The 24,656-nt window shown below is 41.5% G+C and overlaps 2 protein-coding genes across 2 annotated transcripts in view; one reads left to right on the top strand and one right to left on the bottom strand.

Annotated features, from left to right (window-relative positions):
* marco (macrophage receptor with collagenous structure) overlaps positions 1-3,966 on the bottom strand; it is a 28,980-nt gene extending 25,014 nt beyond the window's left edge. Inside the window, exons 1-3 of the mRNA XM_082507972.1 lie at positions 3,796-3,966; positions 3,081-3,322; positions 573-671 (exon numbers count right to left, since the gene is read on the bottom strand). Coding sequence (XP_082364098.1) covers positions 573-671; positions 3,081-3,189 — 208 coding nt within the window. The 5' untranslated portion in view covers positions 3,190-3,322; positions 3,796-3,966. The remainder of the gene's footprint in view (positions 1-572; positions 672-3,080; positions 3,323-3,795) is intronic.
* A 16,408-nt stretch (positions 3,967-20,374) lies between these two features.
* en1a (engrailed homeobox 1a) lies at positions 20,375-24,442 on the top strand. Its single transcript, XM_082507129.1, has 2 exons — positions 20,375-21,163; positions 22,972-24,442. The coding sequence occupies exons 1-2, from the start codon at positions 20,608-20,610 to the stop codon at positions 23,289-23,291; spliced, it is 876 nt and encodes a 291-aa protein (XP_082363255.1). The 5' UTR covers positions 20,375-20,607; the 3' UTR covers positions 23,292-24,442.
* Positions 24,443-24,656: the final 214 nt, after the last annotated feature.

Below are 24,656 nucleotides of genomic sequence, written 5' to 3'. Positions count from 1 at the left end.
AACTTACTAACCTGCTTTACTAAGGTATTAGTAAGTGCTTCATCACTTATAAACCATTACTCCTCATTAAATACAAATATAAAAATTCTTGATTAAGATGCTTATTTATAATTATTTATTTATAACATGGTCATTGTGTCATTTATAAAGTCTAAATAACTGATTAACAAAGTATTTAGATGTCTGCTGTCCAGAGAGATGGAGCAGGGATCGAGAATGAAAAATGATTTGAATAATAAAATTTATTCTAATGTTTGGATTCTGTGTGCATTGAAGTGATGGCAGATTAGTATCTGTGTGTTTCTATCTGTTGTTTTGTAGTGTGCAGATAGAAAAAGGAGATTTTGTGTCAGGAGTAACTGTGCTGGAAGTGTTTGTAGGGTCTACAGTATCGAGTGCTTTGAGGCAACTGTTGTTGCGATTTGTTGCTGTATAAATTAAACTAAATTGAACCTTGTCGCCATGGTGTTTGTTGATATGGTAGCATCACTGAACTTTTAAATAATGTAGTTTATTTCTGTCTTTGCTCATAAGTTATTTCATTCTACAGATGAGATGGTATGCAGCTGTACCTTTATAAAGAAGAAAAGCATTAAGGACTGTCTGCAGGATGAGGTAAATAACTATGACATGAAAACACCGTAGTTTCCTGGGCCTGGATGACTTCAGATCTGAAACACAAACAGGGTTATGTGATCAATCTCTTGGACCAAGATTACTTCTTCAAATTGTCACTTCCGGACACACAAATTCAGCTATTTATTCAGCTATTACAAATATTTGTCTACATTTACCAAGCAAAAAGCAAGAAACCATATATATATATATGCATATATATACATATATATACAAGTGAATCACTAACATTTAACCAAATGTTTTCAAGTTGTTCTGCAAATAAATCAGTCAAGCAATAAATAAATAAACAAAATAATGCCAGTATATACATTGCACAAACCAAATACAGGAACTTATCACTTTGCTTTCAGTGCTTCCAAGGATAATACACAGTTTCTATTTCTAGGCTGTCATCAAAGCAGGAGGTTGTATTCAGGCATTTAGTACTCAAATTACTACTACTGAGTACAAATGTTGAGTTTGAGAAAAGCAGGAGAAAGAGAGAAAGAAAGAGATAATTTAGTATTTAGTATTTATTTATTTATTGTCATTGTCAGAGAACAATGAAATTGCATTTGGGGCTTCCGTACAACCCGTAAATAAAATAATGAAGAAAATAATAAATACCCCTTAAAACCCAAGTGTACCCAATACCACCAAAAGTGCAAAAATGTAGGAGCCCCGGGCCGCTGCGTCTGTGCGCGCCGCCATCTTGGTAGTCCTGATGCGAGTTTCCTGCTGCTTGCTTTTTTTATGCATGTTTAAAACATCAGTATTTTAAAAGCTCTGTTGATTGTACCATAAGATGCTTTTCCATAGTTGGCATATGAGGAGCTGTTTTGAGTGAATTTTCATTCATGTCATTTTCTTTATTTCGTTTTTTAAATTTGAATCGAGGAAAACCTCTTAATGAGCAAACCTGCTGTCACTGAAAGAAAATATGAAACACTGCCACCACCTGCTGGTAAAGGTTGCCATTTCACTCTGTCCCAGGTTTAAGAATGACAGCCACTGTAGTACTGACAGTACTTTAAATCAGCGGGTACTGGGCTGTGAGTCATTTGTCACCAGGCTGCGAGAGTTGAGTGAAATTTATGGTTTTTGGGGTTTTAATCATTAACTCGGTTTCCCTGGGTCTTTTCCCGTGTTGTAGTTGTGTGTCTTATTTTGAAAGAAATATTTCCACGTTACCATAGCGACCAGAGGGCATTAAGGGGCAGAGAGGAGGATGTTACTCTCAATGTTGTTTTCAGGAGGACGCTGCTAATAAAATTACACAATTACACAATTTGCGTTTATTATTATATTTACAAAATACCACAGTTTTTGTCTCGGTCCTATCATAACATTAGATAATGACATTAGACTGATTTTTGATTTAGAGTGGGTGTAAAATGGGTTTTGTTGCAGTTTTCAAACTGTAAATTGTAAATTTTAACTGTTATTGATCCTTTTATCTTTGTCTTAAAGTGTATATTTATTTCTCTTCTTATATTTATTGTTTGTCTTTTGCACTGAGTGGAACCGGAGCCTCGCCTCGTTTCTCTATATCCTGTACTGTATATAGTAGAGATGACAATAAAGTTTACTTACTAGCACTAGAAGCAACAGAATCGTACATTTGTCACTGCAGTCCCCAGAATTCATTCAAATTGAATCAAATCATTTTCCTCTTGCCAGTATTCAGGTTACTTCTGTGTTTTTCAGAGTCCCACAGTTGTTTTTTAGATGATTTGTTTGCTCTTGTACTTTCCTGTAAGTTATTCTTTGAACTGCTCTATATTCAGTTAAGCCATTATGTCGTTCCTTTTTGTTTCAGGAGTCTTAATAAACTCTCTTCCAAGACAAAAAACTCAATATTGTTTTGTCTGTTGTCAACAGCAGCTTTTGTTTGTTTGCTTTTTTACCCGCTCAGGCAGCTGGCGTAAAAAACTTAAGGAAGCTGATTTTTTTGTTTTTGTCATCAAGTCTAATAAAGCCTGTGCCACTTAACTCCACTGTTCATGTTTTTATTCAGTCCAAACTTTTCTTTGGTCGCATCGAGGCCTAAATTGGTTTTCACGATGGTTCAGTGTTTCTTACTTTACGAGAAATTTTTGGTTACTATAGCAAATTGAAAAATTATTTTTTGTTAAATGATACTATAATGTTTCCAGTGAGGTTTTTTTCAGAAGCAGCTTGTATATGGATTATTCAAAAGTTACAACCTACCAGGAAGAAAATAATATCTCTTAATTGGCATTTCCAGCTTTAGAGACTGTTGATGGCCAGTTAAGGATTATGGATAAGTTTAGGCACATTTTCAGAAACAACAGCACCAAAGGTTTGGAATTAAAAAGTAAAACAATCAGGGATTTAGGCCTTCACGTTCATTCTAACATGACAAATGTTACAGATAACTATTTTCCAAATCTCAACACAGTTTCTATGAAAGAAGTAACACTCACTGTCTTAGCACTTACCATCAGGCTGAAGGCTGTAGAGATCACTCCTGCTGAGTGACATGTCAAACAGTGGGTTACTCTGAGTGTATGTGACCTCATTCCTTGTCCTGTTCATTGCCGTCTCCATTCTTCCTAAAGCCCCAAATCACCTTCACGTCCTACTTGGGAGCCTCTTTTAACATATGCAGTAGGTAAAAGATGACACTTCTTCCCCAGATTGCAACAGAAGCTCTGTACCAAAGAGCTCACATGAGAACCGACTAAAAGAGAGGAAGTAAAAGTATCTGATTTGTTGCTGAGTTGACTAAAATATTGCAGCTGACATTTATTTAGTGTTACTGCTAAACCAAAATGAGGAAGCTGGTTAGGTCTTACAAAACCATAACGGAAGTTGCAATTTTCTTGTCCAAGTTCTTTTACCACTTTTACTCTTTTACAATGCAAAAAAGCTCGGAAAGTTATGAAAATATTGGTTTGCAATAACGTACATACCCTACAGCAACAAGGTCTTAATACCCAGCCAATCACATAAAGTTTTATTTTGTCCTCTGGCTTTGAGTTCCTGTGTACAATGTTTACATTACCCTGAGTAATTTACCCACTCAGACTCTACACGATGTACAGTTCATACATGAAATACAAAAATTGAAAAGTTGTGATAAATAGAACAAAATAATATTTGCAAATATATTAATGTGTGTGTGTTTGTGTGTGTGCAAAGATCTGGACGTACAACACCACAGCACTGGCCAAGAAATCACAGCAGCTTTCTTCTTTCTCCGCAAACTAAGAAGAGCAGGAGCTCCAGCCCCCATCATGCACACTTTCTACAGAGGCACCATCGAGAGCATCCTGTCGAGCTGCATCACTGTGTGGTTTGGAGCCTGCAATGCATCCTGTCATAGAACCCTCCAACGCATAGTGAGAGCTGCAGAGAGGATCATTGGTGTCTCTCTCCCCTCCCTCCAGGACATTTACAGCACCCGTCTCACTAAAAAAGCCCTTTGCATAGCGGCTGATCCCACGCACCCAATGCAAAGCTTCTTCAAGCTGCTGCCGTCGGGGAGGAGACTGCGGAGTCTCCAGGCCAGGACCAGCAGGCTGAAGGACAGCTTCATCCATCAGGCTGTCAGGAAGCTTAACTCCCTCCCGATTCTGCCCCCTCTCCCCTCTCTCCTCCACGGTCTCACTGAACTCTGTCACACACACACACACACACACACACACACACTCTCTGACTCACTCACTGGCCTGCACCAGTTACCAGTCACTTTGTGGAGCATTGGACTGCCATTACCTCATAAGACTTTGTTGTTACACTATCTCTTACCGTACATTACTAAATCTCCATTTGCACTATTTGCCTATTTGCACTACTCTGCCTGGTTTGCACTCAATGTCATTTACCCTTATATTGTATATTGTATAGCTTTCTTGTTATATGTAAAATTGTATTTATTTATTTAATTTTTTTTACTTTAAAATATTTTACTTGCATTTTTAATCACTCTTATATTTAAATGTTCATTTTCTATTTTATCTAGGGATTGAGAGTAACGAAGTTTCTATTCTCTGTATGTCCTGTACATGTGGCAGAATTGACAATAAAGTTGACTTTGACTTGACTTGACTTTGATCTGTCTGTCAGTCTCTTTCTGCCTTCTCATCTTACTCTTGAACAAGATCCCATGAAACTTAGACTTCTCCTGGAGCAGCCAATCATCCCACAGTAGGCACTTGTGGCAGAGGTGTGGTCCCTGGCTCAGCTGCAGGGGAGAGATGGTGCAGTGAGTTTGAGGGGGCGGTGCCAGCTGAGGCCACAGGTCGTGATGATCTGTGAAGTGAAGCCAGAGACCGGAGCGAGAGGAGGGTGTGTGCTGAGGCCCGTCTGCAAAGTTGGTGAATTGGGTGTTGAACAGAGAGACACTGCATGTGTGAAACCACAATAAACACTTCCAAACGTGAACACAACAACAGTGCGTTGGGTCCGTCTGTAGAAGTTTTGGGGATATCTTTGTTATGACCATTGCTGGAGTTGTTACTCAAAAAGGTCATTATTACTCTTATTACACAGAACACTTTTCTTAAAAGTATTGCAGTACGTTACTTAATTACTACTCATTACATTGCTTTCATGTTACTCTGTAAAATAGCTGAAACACTCTGTCTCATAATCGCTATTTAACAAAATAAATTTGGGGCTACAACTGGCACACCAACACAAAACCCTGATGAGGACACACATTTCTAAGATCTTTCTCTTAGTAGAATACAAAGCTAACCGCACAAAGCAAAGATGAAAACCAGCACAAAAAAGCGATCACCACAGTGATCCTGCTTTAGAAACATGAACAGGTAAGAAGGGAGGCTGCAGCCTGACTGCTCATCTGCTTGTTACCTGTTGAAATTAAGGGTTTGGCTGCTCACTCAGCTTTCACACTGGGTTCTTGGCTAGCTTAGCATTAGCATGCTGTCTTGGCAGATGCTTGCAAAGAAGTTATGTTAGTGGCATAATGCGGTTGCCTCTGTCCCAGCTGCAGTTTTCCGCTTGTGTTTTTGTTACACAAAACGACGAGATAAATGGTGATGTCTGGACTGCATAGCTATTCCCTGTAAACTGAAAACAAACTGAAATCAGCTGATTGTAGGGCGAGTGTATAAATGGATAAGCAGGATTGATAGGCAGGCAGACTAAGAATTCCAAGACTGCTGGGAACTGGTTTTCTACAAGGAACAGTTTTTGATTCCCTAGCGATACTGAGTGATAGCAACATCAGGAAGAAATATACCAAGGGCTGAAAGAAGAACTCGAGAAGATGTGGCGGTTAAGCTGTAAAAAGTTTTCTGCCATCCAAGATCTTATATCCAAGATACAGTTAAAAAGGGCATCCATTGGTCTGGTGTCATCAGGAGACACGGACAGCTGAGTGTCATCAGCGTAACTGTGGAAGTTCACTCCATGCCTCCTGATGACACCGCCGAGAGGGAGCATATACAAATTAAAAAGTACAGGGCCTAGAACCGACCCTTGGGACACACCACATGTCATTCTATGGATCTTAGAGGAGCATGTATCCGTACTCACCATAAAAGTTCTGTCAGAGAGACAGGAAGTGAACCAGTTGTGTACAGCACCAGAGAGGCCCACCATGTGTTTCAGTCTGTTTAAAAGAACAGCTTGGTCTACTGTATCAAAGGCTGCGCTTAGATCCAGTAGCACCAGGACTGAGAGCTTTTGGGAGTCCCAGTTACATCTAAGATCATTTAAAACCTTTAGGAGAGCCGTCTCTGTGCTGTGGTTCACCCTAAATCCAGACTGGAATATCTCCAGGATCTGTCTATCATTCAGAAAATCATTAATCTGAGTAAAAACAAGTTTTTCTAAGATTTTACTTAAAAATGGTGAGTTGGAGTCTGTAGTTATTAAAATCATTACAATCCAAATTGCTCTTCTTCAGAAGGGGCCTCACCACCGCCGTTTTAAAGGCAGCAGGGAAGACACCCAACTGAAGAGAGCAATTCATCATGTATAAAAGCTCAGCCTCAAAAAATCCATAAAGTGTTTTAAAGAGTGAAGAGGGGATTGGATCTAAAAGACATGTGGTGGTTCTCAGCATTAACCAGGACAAAGCTGTCCAGTGTCTCCTCAGGTACGATCGAGCCCTCAGATGTGTTTAATCATATCACGAGAAGATAAAATATCAGCTCTGATGGCGCTGACTTTTCCCCTGAAGTGGTCTGCAAACTGCTCACAGAGCGAGTCTGTGGGCTTCTTTGGGAGCTGTTACAATCAGGGTTAAATAAATGATCTATGGTGGAAAAGGTGGGAAAAGAGGACCTTGTCGGTTGTTGCTGTGGTTTCTCTAGTGTCTTATTTGGTTTTTGCTTGTTTTTTTCAAGCAGATTTTCACTGTCTTTTCTCTTTCTATCCCTCTTCTCCTCTATTTTATTTCTTTAACTCTCCTTCTGTTAACTCTCTGTCCAACTTCTCTTTTCTTCTTCTTTCTCTTTCCTGTCCCCTGGTCCTGTCTGTTGTGATTGCAATAACTTAAAATATATAATATATATAATAATAACAAAGATAAACTATGACAGTCAAGTGGACCAGCATACAAAAAGGCATAATGGTTTACATGGGAAAATAAACCTGTTGGGCATTTTTCTTGGCTTTCAGACAATAATTCTGATTGCTACAGTGATGGAGGGCAAAATAAAATGTTTGGACACACCTTCTCATTTAACCCTTGTGTGGTGTTCATATTTTTGTTACTCAGCCAGTGTTCATGGGTCTGGTGGACCCGCTAGAGTTTTGGCCTTCCAAATTAACACTATCAAACAATTTTATGTTAAATTACTCAACAGATATTTACTTCATCCCAATTACAAGCCATATGAACAGCAAAAATGGTTAATTTTTTCCCTTTACCTTTGTTAGATCACATTTATGAATTAATGTGCTTCTCGTTTTTTTTGGTTTTTTTTTATAAAATGTTATAAAAAATGAATAAGTTATAATCAAGTGGAGTGAGTGGAAATACACAACATATTTACACGTGAAGCAATATGTTTTACAACTAAATGGGATCAGCTGCTCATCAATGGTGACATTAGGCCCAGGGATGTAAAACAGGGGGGAGGTGGTGCACACATTTATCCCACACTGTCCTGATGGCAGCTAGCTTGTCTCTCTGCCGTCGAGCTGGTCTGTCGTCTCGGTTATCAAAACGGATAATCCTGGAAATTTTGTGGAAGTTTTCCAGACACACTGATGCACGGAAAGGTTCGTGCCGGTTTCTGCATCCCACAGGGATTCTTTGGATTCCCCTTTGGACCTGAAAACTCCTGCAAGGATAAGAACCCCAAAGTAGGCCTTTGGGGTTCTTAGATGAATTTGGTCCATCTACTTCCACCTCTCTCCAAAAACACACCTTCCTTCTAGATTACTGCAATCCAGAAAATTTTTCTGGATGGAATCTGGGATGAAAAGCTCAAATGAAGACTTCATGTCCTGCACATGAGTAACTGCCAGCTGTGTTGGCCCTGGCTTATCACAGTAGCAGCTCTGCAGGGTGGCTCATTTCTTGGGCAAGAAGACCATTCAATTTCACCAGTTATTGACATCCATATTTCTTCACTTGCTGTCTGGTGGGCTTGTTCTGGTCCTGGAGCTGGCAGCAGATGGGGTACTCGTCTTCATTTTGTTATTAAATGGTGCTCAACCTCATCCTCTTCTTCAAAGTCACTGTCAGACTCTGAATTTTCAGAAATGTGAAATATTCTGAAACCTCTTTGTCAACATCATCATCTGAAGCCCCTCTCTCTTCCAAAATCAATTGGATGGCCCTCGCAGCAGATAATCTTTTGCCATCTTGATCAGTTGTGATAAAGAACCACACTGGCAAAGTCTTATTTATAGTATTATGCCCCTAATTTGCAGGTGGGACACGGTATGAGAAAATAAAATTTGGATCCCTCAAGAAAGAGGGTAAAATGTGTGGGAATGTCAGAGCAGACGGTGCTGATAGTTTAATTTTCAACAATGTTGCAACTTTGTGCGGAGCAGGAGGGGAAGAAAACACTATCAGCAGCACCAGAAAGGAGGAAGACAGAGTGTGGGAACACAGGACCTGCACTTTCAACACTTTTATTAGGCCTGGGTCCAGTGGACCCGAACACCTTGTATGTAATGTAAATGCGTGGGGGGAGGTACAGTATGAGGTCATTGAAAATTAGTTCAGATTTATGTTCTTCAGAGAAAATAAGCCAAAGCCAATGAATTTCAGGTTGAAAAAATAATTAATTGTTTAATTTTTCTTTTGAGAAAAACTGAAAACGGGTCTCACAGACCCGAACACCATACAAGGGTTAATAGTTTTTCTTTATTTTTACTACTTTCTACATCGTAAATGCAAACTGACGATATCAAATATATGAAGCAAGATATATTTAATTATGTAGCAAAGAAAAAAAAGATAAATAACTCTAAATATGTTTTATACTTCAGATTCCTGAGATTAGCCGCCCTTTGCTATGTTTTTTTTTTTTTTTGCCTGTCCCGTTTGGCTCTTTTGCATCAGAATTGTTGTCTAAAGGCAAAGAAAGATGCCCAACGGATTTACTTTACCAAACTGACCATCCCAGCCTTGCCGTAATGGTCCATTTGATTCATCTTTTATTGTTTATTTTATTTTCACTTGCTGAATACGGGACAGACTTGACTGGAGGAAAGAAGGGGAGAAAGAAAGAGGGAAAGAGAAACAGCTGAGAAGAGGGACGGGGGAGAAGGGCAAAAGACAAAAACCAACAGAATGGGCAGGGAAAAAAGAAAATGCATATATCGATCACCTGGGTCACCTGCTGAGAAAGAAAAAAGAAAACAAGCAGAAGAGAACAAGAGTAATAGAATAAACAACATCACAATGATATATGGGAATATGACAGTAAATACTAAATGTTAAACATTATTGTGCAGCACATAAGATCAACAGAACACAGTGTGCTGTTGAGGTAGGAGCCAAAAAGGGTGTAGTTTGTGGGTGTGATCACCCGTGTGTACACCTGTGAGCATGGACGCGCTTGTTTTTTGTTTTTTAAAAGGTTCCTTCATGTAATGATCTGCTAGAGGGTGTGGGGGGGCCACAGCCCCGTCCTCCAGGGCGTGAAGCAGGTATGGAGGAGATCAAAACTCCAGACATCCAGAGGCCCCCAGAACACAAGAGACCAAGGAAGACCAACAGAGGGGCAGCCGCGCCACTGTCCCAGAAAGAGCTGAGGAGAGTCCCAGATGAGGGCTCACTCAGCAGCCGCGGAGCAGAAGCCAGGGGGAGTTGCAGTGACGCGCCCGTGAGCTCCGCCGGCAGCCAGCCGTGCCTGAGTGACCGAGCCCCAGGCCGAGAGGCCGGGGGCACCCCACCTCAGAAGTGGCCCGAGCGAGCCCCAGGCTCCAGGCCCCGATAAGCGGCCGCCAAGGAGTGAGCCGGTGTGTACCTGGACGCCCATCCCCAGACACAAAGAACCACCAACGCACTGATGTCTGAGGGAGTCTGCCACTGGCAGGGGAAGTGGTGGTAGGGGGAGATAGGCCTCCAAACCTTGGAGGGCCTGAGATGTCCCCAGAGAGGTGGCGCCTGACACCCAACCTGACATATAGACACAGACATACAGGCACACACAGACACAAACATCTATTCCCACCCTCATGCTCTCATATGCACTTACTCCACACTCAACCAACGTGGAGACAGACATAAAGAGACGCTGTACACACGATCACACTCCCCAAGCATACTTTACAAATCGGGTCTAGGTACCCTTGCCCCTGGAGGGGGGAACTGCACCCAGACCCAGGTGGTGTTACCCTTTTCCCTGCGGTGGGGGGAGGCAGACCACCCCGACTCCGCAGCAGCAGGAAGGCCCCACACTCCAGACCGCAGCCGGACAGCCAACTCCTCCTCCTAGCCCCCCCGCTCCAGCAGGCCGCAGAGAACGGGGGTGAGAGAAGACTCCAAACCTCCCTCCACCCGCTCATTGTAGTGTTGATGCATGTTTGTTCTAAGGTGCAATTAAAACCCAGGAGGGCATGGAGCTACCTGCCAGAGAGCAGCAGGTAAGCGCATGGTCCCTCCTGCTAGCCCTCTGGGGGTAGCCTCCTCTGCACCCTGGTGACATACCCCTACTCCAAGGTCCTGCATGTGTGGGTGGTTGTGGTGGAGCGGGAAGAGGGAGGCAGCTGGAGATGGGGAGGGAAGGAAGGGAGGGGCAAGTGACCCCACCCTGGGGCCAGCTCCCCCGCTGACCCCAGTAGGCACCCCCATACTCCGCGACCCGCCAGGGAAAGGGGGCCCAGGCCCATCCAGACCGGGGCCCAGTGGAGCAGCGCCTCCCGGGCCCTGTACAGTCCTGCACAGTCCACAGTGCACAGTCCACCCTGCTGCACAGTCCACCCAACCCCACCACAGAGAAAACTGCACCCACCCCACCATCCACTCATCTTCCAGACTACATAAGACAATAAACACCCAGGCTGAGATCTTCCTCCACCTCTCCTGTATCTCCCCCTCCTGCAGAGAGAGCTCCCGAAGAGAGGAAAGCTCCTGCAAGATGTGACAATCTCCGCCACCAGTTGAAGAGACCCCCAGGTGGCTCGATGCACCGGCGGCACCCTGCTCCAGGGCTGGGCCCCCATGCACCCACCCACCCACCCACAACCCCGGCAACACACCAACCAGGACCCAAGCCCCCGAGGCCCGGCCCGGGCCCCAGCCCAGAGACGGTGCCCCCCCAGAACCTCACGCCCACCCAGGGGCAGACAGGCTACCAGGTCAGTAACCCATGTCCATCAGCACAGACCCTCCCCTAGCCCTAACCGAACATGACCGCTACCCCGGGTTGAGCCCCCCAAGGAAGATGCCTCCGGGGAACCCCCCGATGCTCTAAGCCTGTCCCTACCCCCACACCAATCACAACAGTGAAGGCGGGACCAAACTATGACCCCCCACCCCCACTAGGTGATGGAGCTGATCAAAGGAGCCCAGAGCAATTGATCTGATGTGGTGGCAGAGGCTGTGTCAAGACTAATGTAATCTAATAGATAATTTCTATATTGGTTAGAATTAAGATTATTTTTATTTTTCCAGTTCATGAGGACAGTTTTCTTGGCTATGCATAGGGCAGTGAAAACCATATGGGCGATATTCTTTTCTGAAGTGACATTATCTAAGCTGCCCAGTAGACACACTAAGGGGGAAGTTGGAATGTTACATTTCAGACACTTTGATAAGTCTTCACATATCTCGCGCCAAAACTTCTGCACTGGTGGACAGAACCAAAGAGCGTGGATATAATTGTCCGGTGAATTGGTTTGGCAGTGTGAGCAGTTGTTGGTAGACGTAAAGCCCATCTTGAACATCCGATGACCTGTATAGTGCACTCTATGTAATATTTTGTATTGAATTAATTGAAGACTGGGATTTCTAATTAGATGAAAGGTTTTTAAGCAAATCTGAGACCAGAAGTTTAGGTCTAAGTTAACTGATAAATCTGCTTCCCATTTTGCAATAGGAAGTGATATTGATTCATCTGTTTTAGAAAGCATTCTGTATATTTTGGATAGTAATTTGGGGGTTTTAAGAGTAAGAAATTGAACCACACTTGGTGGTGTTTGTAGTTCAACATGACCCGGTTTAAATTTCTTTTTTACTATGGATTTAATTTGTTGATATTCTAAAAATCTTTTCTTGTTGATCCCATATTGTGTAACTAGTCCGTCGAATGAAATAAATTCTGTTCCTTCTAGTATATGTTCTAAATATTTGATTCCTTTATCACTCCAATCTGAAAAGTTTATCATATTATTGTTTTGTAATATGTCAGGGTTGTTCCAGATAGGTGTACGTTTGCATGGGATTAATGAAGACGCCGTCAATTTTAGAAACTCCCACCATGCTGTCAGAGAAGAGCTGATGTTGATGCTTTTAAAGCATTCATGTCGTTGGATGTTTGAGCTGATAAATGGTAGGTCTGAGATTTCTAGATTATTGCAAAGTGCTTGTTCTACGTCTAGCCAAGGTTCATCTAAGAGGGTATGTTTTAGCCATCCTGAGATAAACTGAAGCCTGTTGGCTAAGAAGTAGTGCTGAAAGTTAGGCAGTTCTAGTCCTCCTTTATCTTTGGTCTTTTGTAGTGTTTTTAAGCTTATACGTGGGGGTTTATTTTTCCAAAGGAATTTGGACATACATGAATCTAGAGATCTGAACCAATCTTGTGGCGGTTTAGTTGGGATCATTGAGAATAAATAATTTATTTTTGGTAAGACCATCATTTTTATAGCGGCAACCCTTCCCATGAGTGATATGGGTAGACATTTCCATCTAGCCAGATCATCTTCTACCTTCTTTAAAAGTGGGATATGGTTTAATTTAGTTAGATCTGCAAGCTTGGGAGAAACATTAATACCTAAATATTTTATATTTCCCGATTGTAGTGGTGTAGAAGAGGAATTATGGAAGGAGCAATTAATCGGTAGGACTGTAGATTTTGACCAGTTAATTGAGTAATCTGATATTCTTGCAAAAGAGTTTATCAATTCAATCACCCCAGAGATATTGGTTTGTGAATTTTGGAGAAAGAGTAACACATCATCCGCATAAAGGCTGATTTTATGTTCCACGTTCTTGCATTTTATGCCCTTAATTACTGAATTCTGTCTAATTGCTGCTGCTAGTGGTTCAATAAAAATTGCAAACAGTGAAGGGGAGAGTGGGCATCCCTGCCTGGTGCCCCTCAAGAGACAGAAGCTGGAGGATGTCTGGTCATTTGTTCTAACACAAGCTGTTGGGGAATTATATAATATTTTTAACCAGTTTATGAAAGAGGATCCAAAACCACATTTGTGTAAAGTTGCAAATAGAAATTTCCAGTTAACTCTGTCGAATGCTTTTTCTGCGTCTAAAGAGAATATTGTAGTTTCTAGGTTTTTACTGTATGAGTAGTCTATCAAATTAAGTAATCTACGTGTATTTGTTGATGAGTGCCTACTGTTAAGGTTCAAAATATTGGGGATGGACACCAGAGGAAAAACCCACAATAACAACACTGGTCCGGTCGGGTTGAGTCAAACGATGATTTAATGATCACACACGTGGGAGATGGACACTGTATGCAGACAGTCTCAGATCTCGTCTCAAAAAACACCTCACCATAGTTTTATGAAATCAGGGTATTAGAACGCCCCTTCATGCGTAGTGACAGGTGCAATACAATCAATGTTGACAATTTTATTTAACACAAAGAATAACATTGTCTCCTTCCCGAGGGCAGACGCTGACTGCCCCCGTCTCCTGGAACCGTCTGTACCCTGCTAAGACACAACATGGCAGCTACAAGGACTCTTTCATTTACTCAGACCATCAGTGTGTATTGCTCTAAATCAAGTATATAATATTAAATGAATATTGCTGGATCAGCTACTTCTACTTAAAACATATTAAAACATGACTAAGCACAAAATCACCAAGAATAACATCTTATAAGTGCTGTGTAAGCGCGTGCGGCCTTCCAAGCTCAACGCCTTTGCCCTCCATAGATCAGCCAGACTCGCGCTGGCTGTAGCTTTTAACCGTTAATTAACTTGAGCACAACTCTAGAATAAGCGACAAACTGCAATGTGTATGGAATGATCATGGTTACATCTGCAATGGAAAATCATGTTATTATTCTAGTACCTGCAAGGAAAAAGATCAAACTGAAATTATAGCCATCACTGTAAATGCAAAAGATAATGTAAGGTCAAAAACTTCAATTTATGTTTAATGCAAAGCTGGTTATATACTTCTAATGAACTAATAATGCCATATTAAAATAATGAATGAAAATGAGAAAAACATCCCCTCCTTATTTTACACTACCTTTCATGAAACCAGTTTGGTCAGGATGAATTAAGAGGGGGGTTATTTTCTCCAGTCTCTTTGAGAGAGCTTTGCAGATTATTTTAAGGTCTACGTTTATAAGGGATATTGGACGATAGCTTGAGGGATATACAGGGTCTTTGCCTGGTTTTAGCAGGAGATTAATGTTTGCAGAATTCATATTTGATGGAAGTCTGCCCTTTTCTTTAATTTCCAACAACGTTCTGTAGAAAACTGGTGCTAGAATCGACCAGAATTCTTTGTAGAATTCTGCAGGAAAGCCATCTGGACCTGGAGCCTTATTATTGGGCATACTTATCAGGGCTTCCTGGAGTTCACCTGGTGTCAGTGGTGAATCCAGTGCCATTGCTTGAGTGTCCAATAATTTTGGAAGAGTTATGTTGTCCAAAAACTGATCAATTTCTTTTTTAGATGGGTTTATTTGTGGTGAATACAACGTTTTATAGAAATCCCTGAAAATGTTGTTTATTTGTATCGGATCATATAATGTGTTCCCAGATGAATCTTGAACAGCACATATAGTTGTTTTTTATTTTTTTATTTTTTGCTGGTTTGCTAGAAATTGACCGGATTTATTACCATGTTCATAATTTTGTAGGCGTAGTCTTTGTACTAAGAATTTTGTTTTTTTATCAATTATCTCATTTAATTCTAGTTTTGTTTTGCGTATTTTGTTCAATGTTTCCTGATCTTGGTGGGACGCGTAGGCTTCTTCTAGTGATTTGATGGTTTTTTCTAATTCCTGAATATTTTTGTTTTCTTTTTTCTTTTTATGTGATGAGAAAGAAATTATTTTACCTCTCATCACAGCTTTCCCTGCTTCCCATAGAACAGAAGCTGATGTTTCGGGAGTGTCATTATAGTCCAAATATGAAGTCCACTCTTTTTTAAAATATTTAATAAAGTCTTCATCTTTAAGTAGTGATATATTAAATCTCCAGTTTTTTCTTGGCGTAGTATTATTCTTGTGCATTAGTGTTAAAGATACAGGACCATGATCGCTGACAGCTATAGGGTGAATCTCAGTGTCTGAAATGTCGTTCAGCAGTGAGCTGCTGACCAAAAAATAATCCAGACGAGAGTAGGAGTGATGGACATGTGAGAAAAAAGTATATTCCTTACTGGTGGGGTGAAGGGAGCGCCATGCATCGCAAAGACCAAAGTCGCTCATATACTGTTTGATTATATTTGTGGACTGCCAATTACGCTGAGTTCCCGCTGTATTGAGCCTATCCATGTCTTCATTTAGTCCAAGGTTGAGGTCGCCTCCAAGAACAAGTGTGCCATCTAAGTGTTCAGAGAGTGCACTGAAAAAACCGTGAAAGAATGAGGGATCATCAACATTTGGACCATATACACTTGCAATACATAGCTTTTTATCAAGTATAGATAGTTTAATGATTAAGAATCTGCCCTCTGGATCTATAACTGTATCGAGTACTGTGAAATTAATATTTTTATGTATTAAAATTGCTACTCCCCTTTGTCTAGAATTATAACAAGCTGAGAACACATTAGGAAACTCAGGTGTTTTAAGTTCATTCGAACCTCTAAGAGGTCTGTGGGTCTCTTGTAAAAGGACAACATCCGCCTGTAGTTTTTTGAGTTGGTTAAATATTTTTAACCTCTTTAACCGCCCTTTGCTATGTTGATAGCGCTGCAAACCCTCGGCCTTCTCTCAGTGAGCTTCATGATGAAATGGTTGAAATGGTTTCACCTCACAGGTGAGCCTGTCAAGGTTCATTGGTGGAGTTTGTTGCCTTCTTAATGATGTTGGGACCATCAGTTGTGTTGTGCAGCAGTCAGGTTGGTGCACAGCTGACAGGCCTGTTTGACAACTGTTAGAATTCATATTACGGCGAGAACCAATCAGCTGAGTAAAGAGAAACAACAGCCCATCATTGCTTTAAGAACTGAAGGTCAGTCAGTCGGAAAACTGCTAAAACTTTGAATGTGTCCCCAAGTGCAGTCGCAAAACCCATCAAGACTACGATGAAACTGTCTGACATGAGGACGCCCCAGGAAAGGAAGACCAGGAGTCCCTCTGCTGCTGAGGATAAATACATCTGAGTCACCAGCCTCAGAAGTCACATTTTAACAGCAGCTCAGATCAGAGTCCAGATAAGGGATGGACATTAGACCAGTGAAAATCGGTGCTTTGGTCTGATGAGTCCACATTTGAGATCTTTGGTCCCACCTGTTCTGTGTGACGCAGACACATTTGAATATTTGTCCAAAATTGAAGGCACACTGAACCAGCATTGCTACCACAGCGTCCTCCAGCAACATGTCATCCCATATGGTTTTTAGTTGAACCATTATTTATTTTTCAACAGGACATTGACCCCAAACACATGTGCTTGGCTGTGTCAGGGCTATTTAACCAAGAAGGAGAGTGATGGAGTGCTGCGCCAAATGGCCTGGCCTCCACAGTTTGGGATGAGATGGACCACAGAGTGAAGGCAAAAGGTCAGACAAGTGCTCAGCATCTCTGAGAACTCCTTCGCGATTTCTACCTCATGAAGCTCATCAAGAGAATGCTAAGTATGTGCAAATAGGTAAGCAAATGGTGGCTATTTTAAAAAATCTAAAACGTGTTTTGAGTTATTTTACACTTTTTACTTTACCACGTAATGTCATACGTAATCATTCAGTGAGAATCTACAATGTAAATAGTCATAAAAATAAAATAAAAACCCCATTAAATGAAAATGTGCATCCAAACTTTTCACTGGTAGTATGTACACACACACACACACACACACACACACACACACACACACACACACACACACACACAGTCTCCTCTTGCCCTGTGATTATTTGTCATGTAAACAGGAGGAGATCAAACCATTAACCTTCCAGTTGTTAGATGGCATACTGCCTGAGCTACAGCCATCCCAGTGTACGCACTACAATAAAGAGACATAAAGATTTTAAAACATCAAGTACAGACAGTGGCTGCAGTGGATATTTTCCTTGTTTTTAACACTGGGTTTCACTTAAACACTTTTTTGTTTTCACGTTTACCTGGAGCTGGCTGATGGACCAGTAACAGCATGAGCATCCACAGCCCACAGACACCACATATTGTTGAAACGACCCTATCTGACAGCAGACTATTAGCAGGTAGACCAACTGTCTATAACTGCCCACAGTTTTCCTACCAGCTAACACCCCTGAACTAGAATTTAGTATAAGATGTCAGGAGATGTAAACACCGAGAAACGGGACAAAATAGCTATTAAAAAGGAACGGCAGTGGTTCGAGAGACCTGCTGTACCCATCACCGACCACTAGGTGTCGCCCTGATATAATTTTTTTCCGTGGACTGCTGAAATGTTTCTGCTTTAAAGATAGAGACTTATTTCAGTAGTAACATTAAAATCACAATAATTAAAAAAAACAGTGAAAGTGTGTGTGTGTGTGTGTGTGTGTGTGTGTGTGTGTGTGTGTGTGTGTGTGTGTGTGTGTGTCACGCTGTAAATTAAGAATTCCTCTTGGCATTACTGCTAAATGTTTCCCCCAACAAATTTCAATAAAAATGTCATTCTCCTTTGTTTCTAACTGCTACAATGTTTTTAGATCGTTTGCCATGAAATTAAAGGTAAATTATAATTTTAAAAAGACAGCTCCCTGAGGTTTCCTATACACGTGATTTTATTATTATTAATATTGGTGTTGTGGTTGTTAATAACAATAATAATAAGAACAATAATAACAGCCGAACATCGTACTTTTTTAATGTCCTGAGGTCTGACCGCCTGCTCCACTGTCCCGCTGTACAGGTTCAGAGACACCGGTGGGTGATCCGTGATACTTCCTTAGCGGATTATATAAAAACGGGTTTTCGCTTTTTGTAGTTTTAATGTTTCTTTTGATTTTGAGTTTAAATAGCAGCTCTAAGCAGATTATTGTGAAGCTAAAATCATGTACAAGTATATGTTTAATCAGGTGCAGCACAGATATCATTATTACCAGTTTATCAAATTAAACGCATTTCTTTTTTAGTCGATTTAAAAAAAATAGAACTCAAAAATGAAAACACAGAAGTTCGGATTTTTTTCTTTCTTTTTAGCCAAACTGTATTTTTGTTACAGTTAGCAGATTATGTCATAGATACGTCAACGAATAAAATCTAAACATGCGTCTGTTCTTTTTGTGTTCATATAGATTCATTCGTTTTCATGTCCGTTCAACTCCGAGGGTTCTTGCGTTATTGCGTTTTCTGAGCCTGTCTCTTTCTGCAGTGTCACAATCATATTACTAAACCTTAAACTAGAGGATAAGGGAATTATTAGGAATCACAGGTCTGTGAGGAAAACAAGCAGCTCTAAATCATAACGCTTACTGACTGACGGAGATGAAAGCCAGAGATAAAGCAAATGATCGCAGCAGTAATGTAACTGTGAATGTTCAATGTAAAACATTTTCAATAATCAATATATAAAAATACGACTCATCATAGCTTGTTATAATAAGGCTTGTTATAACAACCAAATTATTATAACGATTATGAATTGCAAAATGATTCATAAACATTTTATAGTCGACGACATAGAGCCGAGTGAAGCGCTGTATTAGTTATTATCGGTATATTTAATGACACGACTGCTATGAAGTTTACTCCTTATCCTACTAAAGGAACGAAGAAAAGGCAATAAGTAGTCAAGTTAAAGGAGACACAGGGTCTGGTTTGTAATCACACTATCAGTGTTTTTCTGTTGATAAAACCACAGCCTATTGGAGAATTGCTGCAGGAAGACTAAAGCCAATTAGGGCATCTTAGAATGTAAAACATTACATATCATTATTGTTATTATTAGTATTATTATTACTTCGTATAAGACATATAATCAGGCTTCATTTAATATGAATTATACCAATTAAGTTGTCCCTTCACACAACCTCTCAGTATTCCGCTGCACAGCAGCTTTTCTATTAACATCTTGGCAGGCGGCGTGCCTGTCTATTATGCGCATTTCTGGTATTCTATCGGCCCACTTTGCTCACACTTTGATGAAGTGTTTGGCAAGGCGACGTTGACGGAGACTTTGAAAGGCTTTTCTCTTGCAGCCAGGTGATGAACGTCCGGCCCATCAGGCGGAATAAAAAATAATTAAAACCTATAAATTATCCCTCGGCAGCTCCTCTCTCTCAGAAAGAGATAAGAGCGCGCTATTTCAGCGAAAACAACACGCGCTAACAATGGCCAGAAAGAAGGGGAAACAGCAGGTATGTGCGTGTGTTTTGATAGGTGGTGGTATCTAACCTGCAGCTGTGCGCAGTTAGATACCACCATTCAGAGCGAACGGGCGCATATGAAGATGTAGAAGGCGTGCGCTTTGGTTTGGATAAAACATGCTTGTAAGTGGGGAAGCAAACCCCCAAATGTCATCCTATCTATTTACGCTACGGCCCAATTAAAAGCATTTTTGTGTGCAGTCGTGGCTCACGGTTTAACTGGGTCTGAGGCCCGCCTGTGTCTGTACAGTTCAAAGTAAAGTAGACGTGCGCAGTTGAATTTCATACAAAAACCAGCAGTAAACAGCCAGTATTCTTCCGTTCATCAGCTGTATAGATGTAACAGTACACCGTAACGAGACTGAAGGCGAGGAGCAGCGATAATCTCTTGTTTGGTTTCTCTGTGAAGCCTGCTCCCTGCGCCACAGCTCTCCACTTGGCTCAGAGACTCATGACATTATTGGACGTCGTCACACTCTGTTCCAAAGTGTCCCGGTCGGTGATTGGCCCGATACGTTTCATGCGCCTCTAGTTGTGTGTGTGTGTGTGTGTGTGTGTGTGTGTGTGTGTGTGTGTGTGTGTGTGTGTGTGGACTTTGTGAAGAGTGTCACACAGCGGTGAAAAGCTCTGGGTGTGTGGGAGTAGTGTGCAACAGCGACCACAGTCAGTCTTATAGTAAATCAACGACCATGACCCTCTGGAGCGCCTTTGCGCAGGGAGGATGCCCACAGTTTCCGAATAATGACAACAACGAGCACCATTCCGGTGAGAAAATAACTATGTTTTAGTTAGTAGTCATAATTTGGATACAAAATAAACTCACGCAGTGGAAGTGGATTAAGAGAACAGAAACCAGGTTCTTCAGAGAAGCACCGATGGAGGAGCAGCGGGATCTTAACAGCTCGGATAACAGCGAGGGGGAGAGCGTTTCCCCGTCTCCCAGCCTGCCCTCCCCGCCTATATTGCCTCTACAGGTCGCCCAACAGGCCCACAGAACCACCAACTTTTTCATTGACAACATTTTGAGACCGGACTTTGGCTGCAAGAAGGAGCACGGCCTTGGCCTGCGGGAGAGGGCGCAGACATCCGGTCGGGAGCGCGTCCACCCGGCGATCAGCAGGCCGAGTCTTCCAGGGACGCCGTGCCAGGACTCCAACTGCAGTACTGACAGTAGTTCGTCCTCTGCCTCCTCCGCTTCTTTGGCAAGTCCCAAAAAAAGCAACGTTAGCGGCGGAGGAGCCGCAGCCGCTCCCTCTACCGGTAACGGCCATGGCGTAAAAGCAGAGGGGAGAACTGGCACTGGGACCGGGGAAAATACCTCGTCTTCGCTGGTGGTGCTGAACGGCACCGCGGGGCCCACACCGGAGACGCAGCCACTGCTCTGGCCTGCCTGGGTTTACTGCACCCGATACTCGGACAGGCCCTCATCTGGTAAGGCAGTAGATTCGTGAAGAAATGCAACTGTGACCGTGCATAACTGAGGATTATTTCCACCCTAAACTCACTTAACATTTTATTCATCAAGACTTTTTTTAAACGTTAATATTCAACAGTTTCCATGCAACAAACGAAGAACAATTTTTCTAATAAAGTAAAGCACGAAATAAAGTTTTAGAACATTTTCAGACCTTCGTTTAAATGTTCTCAAAAAATGAAGCTGCACTGACTCGACTCAAGTCTAATATCAAACCAAATCGTTTATTGGTTAGCAATACAATACTGGATATATGTTATTATAATGTTTGTATTGCCGCTTTGATTTATTTTTAAATCGTCTCAGGATTTCATGCCGCTCGACGCAGCACCACAATAATAAAAAAAACTCGATAAAGACAGAAAACAGTTTAAAATGCTGGTTCATGTATTTATTTATTTCGGTTCAAAAATAATATATATTTTACATTTATATATTTTGGGATGAAAATATAAAATTGTTCACTACACATCTGTAACACTTTGGTGTGTTTGACGTGGAGGTTTTCTGTGAATTTCTGTTTGTTTAAAGTTTCACTTGCAAATAAAAAAATGATTAAATAAATAATCCTAAAAGCTATTTTAATTTAAATTCACGCGCATCAAAAAGCACAACCAGTGCTCGTGCGGCCTGTAAAAACTTCTCCCCGTTTTAGTCATAAACGGTATTTAGTCTTGTTAGATTTCCATAAGCAGTCGCTCAGCGTTGATCCTGGAGGATTAGAATTGTGTAGCTGACAACGGAACATATTTGACACTTTGGCTGATTCCAGGAGATATTGTCTTTCCACAAAAACCGGTGATGGCGTGTAATAGCTCCTGTGACCCGGTGTGTGAGCTGCCATCAGTAAGGTGGAATAAAACACAAAGGAACTGAAGGTAAATAAAGTCTTACAGCCTCGCGAGCCTGTTCGTCTTTACAGAGGACATTTTGAATTTATTAAGCGCGTGCTTAAATTTTTGCTAAAGAAACTATGCAGATGTAAATAGCTAGAAGACACGTGCACGTTCATTAATATATATTTGCGTGTGTGTGTGTGTGTGTGTGTGTGTGTGTGTGTGTGTGTGTGAGCCATATTATTTGTGACGTGGACTTCAGTATTTCAAAGCCAAACAAGTAAAGACATTTATTAATATTTTAAAAAGTCAATCGTACACCAGTCACTACACCAGAGGATTGTTCAAACCATAGTCTTTGTGCGGCATCTTGTTAATGAATTTAACTTTGTTCAGTGTGAACTGAAGCTTTCTGTTCCAACTGGCATTATTTGTTTTTGTCGTTTAAAAAGAAAAAGAGAAAAAGCAGTAAACGCGTGCTGTTCTATGCACACCATGATCTGGGCGGCCGAATATTCTAAAACATTAAAAAAAAAGGAAATCTTATTGTCGAATATTTAGATGACAGATTATTGTGTGAAAAACACCTAAACGTACGTGTGTTCGCAATGATGTCAGACAGGGGCTCAGGCTGCTGTAGTCATCCGTGTAGGCAGTAATCAGGAGTGTGTAAACGCGCTGATACTCTGAAGACACCACCACACAGACACGTGCCGCATAACGTTATTCTGTAAATTAAATAAAGAAATAATAATAATAATAATAATAATAATAATAATAATAATAACTATTATTATTAGTAGTAGTATCTGTCATGTATCCATAGCTTGCAGGCTGGATTACTTAGAACTCCAGCTTTGTTAGCGCGCTGTTGTTTTGCGCACGCTGCATATTTATGTTTCCGCTCTCTTCTTTCGCCCCTACTGCAGGCCCAAGGACACGGAAACTGAAAAAGTCAAAAAGCGGCAAAGAGGACAAACGGCCACGCACGGCCTTCACGGCCGAGCAGCTGCAGAGACTGAAGACAGAGTTCCAAGTGAATCGCTACATCACGGAGCAGCGGCGCCAGTCTCTGGCCCAGGAGCTCAACCTCAACGAGTCCCAGATCAAAATATGGTTTCAGAACAAAAGGGCCAAGATCAAAAAGGCCAGTGGCTTCAAGAACGGGCTGGCCCTTCAGCTGATGGCGCAGGGACTTTACAACCATTCCACCACCACCATCCAGGAGGACAAGGAGGACAGCGACTGATGAACACGACTTCCTGCTTACACTCACGCTGTACATTGTAAATAATAATATCTAATTTAACGTGGAGGATGGGGGACCGAGCTAGTGTCCTCTTCCTCGTCTCCTCCTCTTCAGAAGTGACTCTAGAGCAGAAGATTCGAGCAGACTGACCTGCCACCGCCAAACCAAAGATTTTATTGAGAAATAGACACTTTCAGAAACGTTAATAAGCAGCAGCACCCTTGATGTTAGACTGAAGTGTACCCTCACCCATCCATTCCTCCTCACAGCCATAACAGGCGCACACCAGCTGATGTTCTGGGGCATTTTTACTTTACTAATGGTAGTTGCTTTCGTTCTGGAACGCGCTGCTGACCACTTCCAACAGCCATACGAGTACTTTACTAATCCTGCGGTCAGTTTGAATAAGGTTCAACACACAGTTTGAGTACCAAATGTGAACAACGTGGTTCTGTCATTTCAAAAGACACAAGAAATCCCTTTGAATTTGTTAGGAACGTCTCATGCAATCTGTTACAGTGAAAACACATGTGGGATCTGATCTAAATAGAGGATTCTGTATGATGCCCTTTGAGAAACCACACGGAAAATATAAAAACAGTATTATAAATAATAACTTAAAATTGTAATTGCTGAGAGAAAGCCTCGATAAAAGCCCATCGTTAATATTTTGTTAATATTTTATTGGTACAGCAGCACATAAAACGTGTTGTGGTCCTTTTCACTTTCAGACATACACGCTAAAACTGAAACAACAACGCCTTCACACAAACACAACATCTGCAGCTTTGCCACACTCTCTGTTTTTGTGCCACTTCTTTTATCTAATCGGCCGATCAATAAAAAGAAATAAACAAACGAACAAAGAAATTTAAAATCAAATCAAATGAACGTGTGAGCTGTACTGCATTTTCATAACGTCACCGTGTGTGTGTGCACCTGCAGCGGTTTCTTAGTCGAAATTGTGTAATTGTGTTTTCTGAGCTTAATGTCTCTTAAACGGACCCAAGGATTACTACAGCGCTTCTGTGCGTCATTTCCTCTGGTGCAAAGCGGCCTGAGACACTCGGCAAACAGCATCGCACTATTTGAAATACATCTTGAAATACATTATGTACAATTTCAAATAAACACTTTTATATTGGAACTGACCCAGTTGTGAGTGTGTGTGTGTGTGTGTGTGTGTGTGTGTGTGTGTGTGTGTGTGTAACTGAATATTCAATTAATAAAATAAAATGGAGGTGAGGCTGTCTGCGGAGAAGCTGGGGGTAAGGGGACGTCGCAGCTCATTGGTTCAAGTGAGTGGGGACAACTGAATCCATATTCATAGGTCTTTGGAAAGGAGGTGAATTTACACTGCAAGAC

Source organism: Aulonocara stuartgranti (genome assembly GCF_965226115.1).
Source record: "Aulonocara stuartgranti genome assembly, chromosome: 16".
Classification (NCBI taxonomy): domain Eukaryota; kingdom Metazoa; phylum Chordata; class Actinopteri; order Cichliformes; family Cichlidae; genus Aulonocara; species Aulonocara stuartgranti.
The sequence above is the reverse complement of the archived record's forward strand: the minus strand, read 5'-3'. Positions and strand labels throughout refer to the sequence as shown.

Bases quoted from the DNA above. Each gene is read 5' to 3' on its own strand.
- en1a (XM_082507129.1), top strand. From the start codon at position 20,608: ATGGAGGAGCAGCGGGATCTTAACAGCTCGGATAACAGCGAGGGGGAG. The intron at 21,164-22,971 runs GTAAGGCAGTAG...CCCCTACTGCAG, and splicing joins CTCGGACAGGCCCTCATCTG to GCCCAAGGACACGGAAACTG.